The sequence below is a fragment of the Aptenodytes forsteri genome, unplaced genomic scaffold, assembly GCF_000699145.1.
Source record: "Aptenodytes forsteri isolate BGI_AS27 unplaced genomic scaffold, ASM69914v1 Scaffold139, whole genome shotgun sequence".
NCBI classification, from domain to species: Eukaryota; Metazoa; Chordata; class Aves; order Sphenisciformes; family Spheniscidae; genus Aptenodytes; species Aptenodytes forsteri.
In genome coordinates this window covers 1,343,516-1,353,351 of record NW_008794414.1, presented here as the reverse complement: position 1 = coordinate 1,353,351, position 9,836 = coordinate 1,343,516, and the positions used below count along the sequence as shown (strand labels likewise).

The 9,836-nt window shown below is 37.6% G+C and overlaps 1 protein-coding gene across 1 annotated transcript in view; it reads left to right on the top strand.

The window, feature by feature from the left end:
- Positions 1 to 8: 8 nt before the first annotated feature.
- UBXN2B (UBX domain protein 2B) overlaps positions 9 to 9,836 on the top strand; it is a gene marked incomplete at its 5' end in the record, with an annotated part of 15,875 nt that continues 6,047 nt past the window's right edge. Inside the window, 7 exons of the mRNA XM_009289300.1 lie at positions 9 to 50; positions 2,201 to 2,301; positions 4,786 to 4,857; positions 6,418 to 6,577; positions 7,274 to 7,351; positions 8,097 to 8,206; positions 8,709 to 8,846. Coding sequence (XP_009287575.1) covers positions 9 to 50; positions 2,201 to 2,301; positions 4,786 to 4,857; positions 6,418 to 6,577; positions 7,274 to 7,351; positions 8,097 to 8,206; positions 8,709 to 8,846 — 701 coding nt within the window. The remainder of the gene's footprint in view (positions 51 to 2,200; positions 2,302 to 4,785; positions 4,858 to 6,417; positions 6,578 to 7,273; positions 7,352 to 8,096; positions 8,207 to 8,708; positions 8,847 to 9,836) is intronic.

Genomic DNA, 9,836 nt, shown 5'->3' with positions numbered 1-9,836 from the left:
ACCGCCGCCCCCGGGGCGGCGGCCGCCCGCCCAGCGCCCGGGATTTGCAGGTGAGCGGGTGGAGATGGGCGTCTCGCTCCCCCCGCGGGGCGTGGCCGAGCGTGGTGAAGTGCCGTGTCCCCTCAGGGGCGGCCTGGGGGAAGGCCAGGGGCGCCCCCGAGGGGAGCGGGCGGTGCGCGGTTCCGCCGCCCCTCTCGTTGCCGGCCGGGGCTGCCCCGCCGTGGGCAGGCAGGGCCGGGCCTCTGCGCAGAGGCTGCGGTCTTCTTTTCTTTCTTTTTTCCCCCATTTTGAGGCTGGGAAGGGAAGGACGCCTCTGAAAGAAGACTAGGCACTTTAGGGAACGGTGGGTGGTCAGCGTGTGTGGTGGTCAGCTCTGCAGGGAACTGGAAGGGCTCTCCCGACTCTTCAGTAGCAGGGTTTTAACTGTACTTGAAGTTATTTTGGCGCCGTTGTGTTTCCTGATTATTTGGTAGGAGTGCCCTTCCCCGCATGAAAACGTCAGTCTCCGCAAACTTGTGAGGCTAAGGACAAGATCTTTTCCCAGGTTTACATGGGAAGAGTTTTGAGAGAGTGTGATCACAAATGTAACTCAGCATTGGTACTTAAATGCTTAATTGCGAACACTTTTAGCAATATTCCTTTTTTGTGTGTGACTTTGAAACTGTATGAAGGTTCAAAATATTTTAGCAACGACTTGATTGGAAAACAAGTGAAACTTTCAGTAACTCAGACTGCCCCTATTTTATTTAATTGTACATAATTAACAGAGAAAGATGGATATAGTTTTTTCTTGATTACTATTTGGGATTTTCATAGGTTCTTGTTGAGATTAACTTTGGTACAATATGTAACAGTAATAAAGTCTTTATTAATACTTTTGGTTCATAAGGTCTTTAGTTAGTCAACTGAAGCAGACAGACATTTTGGGTAGATGATTATTGATTAATGTTAAAAACCAAAGAATTACCCTCCTGAGTCAGAGTAGCTGACCATCCATCCGTCCATCCATCCAGCTCAGTACTTGATTTGTCGTGGCACCATAAGAGATGCGGTATAAGGAATATACAGAAGCCTGACCATGCCCTTTTACACTCCCTCAGCATCCCTCAGTCTTTGGATTAGGGATGGTACAGGGTAGATCTTTGCCTGTTCCTTTTAGTGTCTGCTTATGAACTCATTGTCCATGACTTACCCCATCAGCTTTACATATCTAAAAGATAATTTGCTTGTCTCTTCAGATAGAATGGAGGTCTTCAGTGGTTTTCTTGAGCTGTCTTGTTACTCAGTTTAATTTTCTTAATGGGTATAAGTCCTCAGATCATATTTTTCCCCTGCAGAAAATGTCTCACAATAATATGGGATTAATATCCTGTGTTCATAGTGGTGTGTTCTGAAGGATGGATGATGTTTCATTTTATTTTAATGTGTATTCCTTCTACATAAAACTGTAATGAAATTGTAGCCTAGTACCTATTCTGGTGTGTATGATAAAATGTTAATATCACTTGCATAGTGTGAACAAAATGGTTTCGGGACAAGATTAAGGAAGATTTGACAAGCAAAGTAATGTATTATTCAGGAGAAAAGTAAGATTGCTAAAACTGACATTAGATGTGCCTCATACAACTTCCTAAAAATGAACTTGCCAGTGATATGGCAGCATTTGGGGAACCTTTGTGAAAAACTTTTTTTTCTTTTTTAAAGTATTTGCAGTGATGTCTTGAATTCAAGCCAGCAAGGCCGAATTGGATCTTAATTCTAGTACAAGCTTATTCGAGTTACGTTTTTTCCATTTCTATGTAAAATGTTTGTAAAATTTATTATTTGCTTCCCAATCTTATCAGAGGGATACCTAGCAACTCTATTTCAATTTATTAACATTAATGACATGATGCTTAATATATAGGTGTGTATATACTCTTGTGGTTCTGAATCTAATGCAGGCTGAACGTAGCTAGTGATGCAGTGTGAACCAAATGAAAGCAGAGTACAAGTTCCAAGTCACAATGGCATTAAGCTTTGTGTGTTTTTTTCATAAAGCACGGAGGAAGTTGAATTTGGAGAAGTAGCTTGGGTTTCTCATGTTGATGTTTCTAATTTTCTGGTGATGTGCACATTTTGCGTTAGTGTTTGTCTTATTTCTGTTCCATATGTAGTTCTAGAGTTACAAGACTTCTAAAAAGAGTTCTGTTTCCTACAGTTGGCCCTGGCAGAGTTATACGAAGATGAAGCTAAAAGGCAGTCATTGTGTCCTGACAAACCAGCAACTACAAAGACCAGTAACACAAAAATATCACAGAGGTAAGACATGCTTTGTACTTCAGAAATGTGTTGAATAGGTACTGTATTAGCTCACAAAACTTTGTCATACTTACTTGATCTCCTCCTTGTATAAAAAGCGATCTACAGCAGTTCATAATCCGGATTGTGAATCCCTGTAATAATGCAAAGACTCTGTGTCTTCTCAGAGTGCTTTTAAAATTGTATTTATTTAGGAGCCTTTGTGCTATATGGTATTCCAAAACACTTTAAACCCACTTCAGCTAAGTTAAGATTAAGATGCTGTAAGTGAAACGCAGTGTTGCTTTTTGTTTACACAGACAGAATTCGGAAATTTGCTGTATTAGAAAAATACTGCAGTTCTTTGCTTCAAAATTCAGCAAATCAGTAGTTTGTGTGAAACTTGACAAGTGAGCTGCTTTGAGTGTTGTACTTAGGTCAGTACTATTTAAGTAACTAACCTGAAAAGACAAATAACTCATTTGAAAAATTTTTAGTAGGTTCATTAGTAGGCTCATATGGGGTGAGAGAAATACGAATGGCTTCTTAATGAATTTGTCTGGTTTTGGCAGGTGGAAGGAAAGACATACATTTATGTATAAATCCAAGTTTTGCTGGCCTGCAACGTTTGCAGTTCACATAGCATTTGAAGATACAGTGTAGTTTTAAATTTTTTATAAAGAAATCTTGCCAGTTTTTAATTAATTTTTATTTAAATTGTTTTAAAGAAGTCTTTAAATCATTACTGTCAGTGATGCCATAACAAGTCTTGCATTTGGCTTGTCTTTCAATCGCTGCTGCCAATATGGATCTGTTTTAAAGGAGGTTAAGCAGCAGAAAAGTTCTTAGTCGCCAGAGCCATGCTTCAAGTGCATCTGCAAATGGCGATCTTCAGGAAGAGGGATTTTAGCACAATATGTGACACTTGGAAAATAATAGGGGTTTTGGTGAGTTTTTTTGTTTGTTTTGGTAAAACCACCTAAGTTGACTAATCAGCTACTTAGAACACAGTTTATAAACAAATAAAGCAAACAGCTCCATTTACCAATGCATATCACGAAGTTACAACTTCCCACTCCAACTGAAGGAAAGGCTGCAATACGGTATCTCGAATACTTCAGTGTGATAGCTGTAGGCAAATGCTTGCTCTTTGTTGGCACTCGTACTGGACTCTGTCTGAGAAAGACAAGATGGCTGCTAATTGCATGGTATCCAAAATGAGATTTTTTTTTAGTAGACTTCAGTTTGCTCTCAGATGAGCAGTGTATTAATTGCAAGGAAACATAGTGCTGCTCTTGAAGTCATCTGCTTGGCTTGCCTTCCACAATTGCAGGTGTAGAAGAACGTCTCTGGGCCCTGCTGGAACAAACACCATATTATATATGCTGTCATGTTGTGTAAGCTCCTTTAAGAAACTTAAGACTATTGGCACAAAAATACAAGCCCCACAAAACCTACAATGCGACAAAGGAAGAAAATAGAAGAGATTAAAGTCTTTCTAGCGCCCATGACCTAAGTCCCTAACAACACGTTTTTTTTTCTGAGAAAGTAATAAGAAGCAGATCCTTCACTGGGATATAGAATTACATTGTTTTATCAACACTGATACTTAAAAAAGCAATGGCCTGCTCTGATACGCTTTGATTTCAAAGGTAATCAGACAAATTGCATAAATCTGAACTAGTGATCTGCAGTTACTCATGTAGCAGATTGTAGGTATGTTCTTATCCCATGGGAGTTGGCTACCTCATATACATCTTGCATTAATGAATTTTATTATCAAGTACTACAGGATAAGAGCATATATCTGTACAGCTTTTCCTGGCATTTTGCAAGCTAACAACCCTAGCTTGTCCCGTGGTAGCTTATCGATCTGTCCCTATCAGAAACCAGAATCTGATTTCTGCATTTTAGTCGTCTTTTGAAAGTCTTTGCAATGTTGCCTTTTAACGTCTTTTTAAAATTGTGTAACATAGAAGTAAGAACTACTACTTTTTAGTTTCTAGGGTCCTCATAGACAGGGACTCCAGGACATCAAAGAAAGCCAATGTTGACTTCACTAGGCAACTTACCTCTTGACAAAAATAGCTAAAATGTGGAAAGAATATGAAGTGTAATTAATTCTGGTAAGCTTGATTCTGAAACAGCTGTTGAGCTTGCATATTACTGTGTTATCTGTGAGACCACCAGTGGCGTAAAGCAGAATTCTGCATAACCCACGCTAGAATAGAATAGTTCAGTTGGAAGGGACCTACAACGATCATCTAGTCCAACTGTTATTGCAAAATGACTCTGCCGTACACGTGCCCTTTCCTGCTTATTCACTGAGAAGCATTCATGGCTATGTACTTTGGCAAAAAAAAGTGTGGTGAGAACAATAGCAACCCCAACAACTTGATATCCTTAGTTTTTGAAAAATAAGTACTTTCAGAAGTTAGATATGAAGTTCGTAGTGAAGTGTATGTACCAGTCATCTTCAAACTTTTTCTTTTATTCTCTTGGCAGTCTTAAAATTGATTCTCTTAGAAGGTTGAGAAAACCAGAGAGAAGCATGAGCGATGACAAAGAAAACCAAAGGTATTTTTAAAACAAAAAAATTCGTTTAACAATTGTGAAAGTAATTGGGGGGTTTTGTGACGTTCACACTTTGCTCCCCTCTGTTTTTCAAAATGCATGAGCTAAGTCTATCCTGCAAAGAGCTAGTAACTACAAAGACGTTATGTGACTTATTAGAGTGTTAGCTGTGCGCTGCTGTAGTAAAACTATATTTAGCAGAATCAGCCTGTAGTAATTCAGGATCTGTAGATGCCTTAACACATGTCTGTATGGATGTAAAGGTTGTAACTTACACTTGAACTCAAAAGCTTTTTTGCCTTTTCTCAAATACCCTGAATTGTTCTGTGTATCCATTACTCAAATACTTGAGTACTTCCATTCTTTCTTGAATACAAATTCCAGTGAGAATTCTTGTTTCATCTCCTTACCACTATCATTCTTCTAAATCTAATAATTAAAGATTTTCCATATAAATAGCAATTGGGATAATAAATACAGATTTATATATAAAGGAGAGATGATACTAAGGGATTGCCAGTTGTGTGGCATCATAAAAGCAGTATGATTGTATAGCACCTTCATACCCACTACTGTTTTTGGGTAATTGTAAAATATGGTGGAATCAACAGCATTTTGAAGCCATTGACCTGAGAGGCAGTTTCATATTAATTAATTGATTTGCCTTGCCCCAAGTGGTTAAGTGAAAAAGTTAAGGAAAGTAGAAAGCGCTTACTTTATTAGTTATTAACACTTTCTTTAATCAAAGACAGAACACTCTCAGGTTTGCCAGGTTTTGTATTTATATACAGATTTTTTTTACAGAATCTATTCCATTGGTATTTAGAGATGTATAGCACCTTCCTCAAGATAATCCTCAAGGAATATCTTGATCTTCATAATCAGATACAGTTTTGAACAGAATTATTTGTAGTTTAACCTTTTATCTTCAAGAGCTAGAAATGGGGCTGTATTGAAGAAAAAGAACAGAAATTGGCTTTCACAGCAGTTTCTGCAGATTTTAAAATGCCTTGAAAGGTTAATTAAATTTATTAAAAACTTTCCATTTCTGATATTGGCAGGAATGGAAGTACACTAGATCTTTAAATTAAAAAATCAAATGATGGCACTGTTCATGTTTCCCAACGACAGTTTTACGCTTGTTCTGCCATGGCCATGTTAGTTGTGAATCTGTATTCTTACCAGCCCAGGCACAGTCCTGTGCACAGGACACCCCTGAGGAAATTGGTCTTTCTGGGAGCAGGTGACATCCACATAAGATGAGGTGTATAAAGCCATGGCTGCATCAGGACTGCATTCACTTAAACATATGGCCTTGGCCCCTAACCTTTGGGGTCTGATCCAGAACGCACCTTGGTAGTTTTGTTAGTGAAATGTCTTTGGAGTAGTGCTGCTTGGATTGTTGGGAAGGTCAGAACCAAGTGGAACGTTTCTGTGATCAGAATGAAAAGGGTTTGTGCCAAATTTGGCTCTTTGTTCATTAATTTTTTTCTTTTGATGGGAGGAGGAGAATTATACTTGTCATTTAAAGTGTTGTTGCTTATGAACATTACTATTCTGAAGATTTTATTCAGGTGACTCAGAATATAGAGGATTACAGATTTCTGGGGCTTCTAATAATCCGAGTAAAATTGTTGCTGAACTCTTCAAGGAGGCAAAAGAACATGGGGCTGTCCCGTTAGATGAAGCCTCAAGAGCATCTGGTGATTTCAGTAAAGCTAAGGTAAAAGTTAAAAGATATTTTGATCCCCATTTACATTAGTCTTTCTGAAACTTACCTAACCACATGAAAACAAATACGCTTTTTTGTGGTTTGAACCGCCGAGAGGATTTGATGAACAGTTGTGTGTTATCTGTGCTCAAATAGCGTGCTGTAGAAAATAAAGTGGGGAGGAACCACACAATTTCAGGGGAAATCATTAGAAATCAACCTGAACTGTAATTATTTGTTTTTTGTGGTTTGCGAACTGCAGAGGATTTGATGAACAGTTGTGTGTTATCTGTGCTCAAATAGCGTGCTGTAGAAAATAAAGTGGGGAGGAACCACACAATTTCAGGGGAAATCATTAGAAATCAACCTGAACTGTAATTATTTGCTTTATTTTTAATTAAAATTAATTAAAAAAAACCCTACAAAAACTGCAGTTGCATCCCAATCAAAATCTCTTATCTGTTGAATTACTAATGTTTGAAAAAGTGTACAGATTAGAAACGGAAATGCATCACACAACCTGCTTAGCCTGATTATGGTTACTAGGTATAATTTTCCATTTAGAAAATGTACAAGTTAGAACAGTGTATTTGCTTTTTATCACAGAAGCAAGCTTGCTGATGCTTTTATTTGCACCTAAGTAAGAATATTAATAAACTGTTTCAGATATTTATTTCAGTAAGCTTTTCTATGTAATTTTTTTTCCAGTCATTTTCTGGTGGTGGATATAGGTTGGGTGACTCATCACAAAAGCACTCTGAATACATATATGGAGAAAATCAAGATGTAAGTAAAATTCTGAATAGCAGGGAACAGAATCTCCAACAGATGTCTGCTTAATCATGTTCACAGCTTGAAATGCCAGTATTACTGTAACTATGTCTATGAGGAAAAACTAATATCTAAACATTAGATATGTGTTAAGTAGAAATTGTTAAAGTGAAAGTGTCCACAGAGGACAGATGTTCATGGGATACCCCTAAAGCCTCCATTGTCGAATTTTCTGACATCAATTACTTTGAAATTCATAGCAAACATTCCTTTCAGTTACTTTCCTCCAGCTGTTGTTCTACATTCTCTTAGCTGTGCTAACATTTTAATCCTCTTAAGTTAGGAATTGTTTCTTCTTGTGGCTTGCAAAGTAGCCAGTCTCAAACTGGAGGGCATGGATGTATTCCAGGAATGGTGAAGCAGCAGGTTAGAGGCCTTCTAACACTTCTCTCACTACACAGTCACTGTATATCATCTGTTATGTCATGGACAGCAAATTAAGAGATTCTTTTTCCCCAAGTGTAAAAGTGGTCTTGAAGTAGATAGTAGTCTATAACTATTATTTGCTTTTTTAAAGGAGTCTAAGAATGATAGTTACAGTGCAGTGCTCTGTTATTCTTTTGTCATTTGATCTTGTTTGTGGTCTGCTACAAAATCCATTAAGTATAAATCAAAAAATCTATAATTAATCTGTATGAAATTGAAATACCTCATTTGTCTATCTTCACTTTTTTTTTATTTCACCATTTTTGCTTCATAGGTTCAAATTTTGCTGAAACTATGGAGGAATGGCTTCAGTTTAGATGATGGCGAGTTGAGATCCTATTCAGACCCAACAAATGCTCAGTTTCTTGAGTCTGTTAAAAGAGGGTAAGTTATGATGGCAACTTTTTTAAGGTATGTCTTTCAAGCGAAGTGAAGAAAAACGCTTTCTCCACGTGTTTGTAATTATTAAAAGCTTCAGGCTTCTTCTCTGCCTGCACCCTCAAAATATGTTCTGTATTTGTCATCAGATGCATGGGGCATGTAAAAATTTGGAACGCTTTGGTTCCTTCTGGTGGTTTAACTCTGAATGCTACTTGCTACAGACAGCTGTTAGTTTCACATGTTTTGTTAGCGCATTCTAGGTTTTGGCTGTCAGTACGTTCTACGTTTTGACTGTCAGATCACTGATTTCCTTTTTTTATTCCTTTTAGTTTTTTATTTTATCTATTATTTTGGGATGAAATCAATTCATAAAACAATTGGGTGTCTATGACTTTTAAAGTAAACATATAATAGTGTCTACTTATACTGTACTATGTAAGGTTTTTGTGTAATTTTGTATTGCAGTTCAGAAAGTAATTGGGAAACTTTTATTTTTGTAATTAAGGGAAATTCCTGTGGAACTGCAGCGACTTGTTCACGGTGGCCAGGTTAATTTGGATATGGAAGACCACCAAGAACAGGAATATGTGAAGCCTAGACTGCGATTCAAAGCTTTCAGTGGAGAAGGGCAAAAACTTGGAAGGTAAAAAACATTAGGTTTTCTGTTGTGTGTTCATATGCTATTTCCAAAGTGGATTTAATCAGTTAGGAGACTGTTAGAGAAGCTAATCAGGTGACAAAAGCAATATGAAATTATTCTGTGTCACAAGTCTCAGGCCTGATTTCACAGAGTCACCAGGAATCATGGAAGTTTATATATAATCTTAGGACTGAGACTTAACTTTTTTTTATGTCCTGGAACTGCTCATAGATTTGCTAGATACTTTGTGCTTTGTTGTGACTACGCGATTTCTCTGCCTGTTCTTGCATGTAATTTTGCCTATAATTTTTTTTAACTTCAGTTGTGTTTAAAATGGGAGCAAAGGAAGCTGAAAGGTGATTAGCACTGTACAAACTTCATGAGAAAATCTGTCTGGATAGAGGGAGCAGACCCAAGTAACTGTTCCCTATTTAGTGAGGAACAGGCAGAACTTAGTCATAATGTGATACTGGCCAGTAAGGACATACTCTGCTCTGGCTTAGCTGCAGTACATGTTGTCTTTTACTGCTAGAATCATCACAAAGGGCGTAGGAGATGCTTTTGCAACAATATGGCTGATGCTTGACTTAATGCAGATGAAAAGTATTTTTGTATGGGAGCAACTCAGCTATTTTTTCTGAAATGAAGCAGCAGAAATACTGTCTTGAAATATAACCTTGTAAACAGTCACTCATTATTATACAGGGCAAGACTGTTAGCTTTAAGAAAGAGAAATAATTTGATAAACTATTTTTTTAATTTGATCCAAAATAAATGAGCAATAAGTTGTATCAAAATCTCTCAACTTCTACTAGGATTCGGTTAAAAATTCAAATGATGCTGCAAAAAATCTATAGTAGGAGCTGTTTTTTTAAAATCAATGAACCAGAGAAATTGTACATGCTCCCCTAGATGAAATAATGCTGCAAAGCCTGGATTGTGGGAGAGGAGGGGCTCAACTTTTAACCTCTGACTGGAGCCCCCACTTCCTCC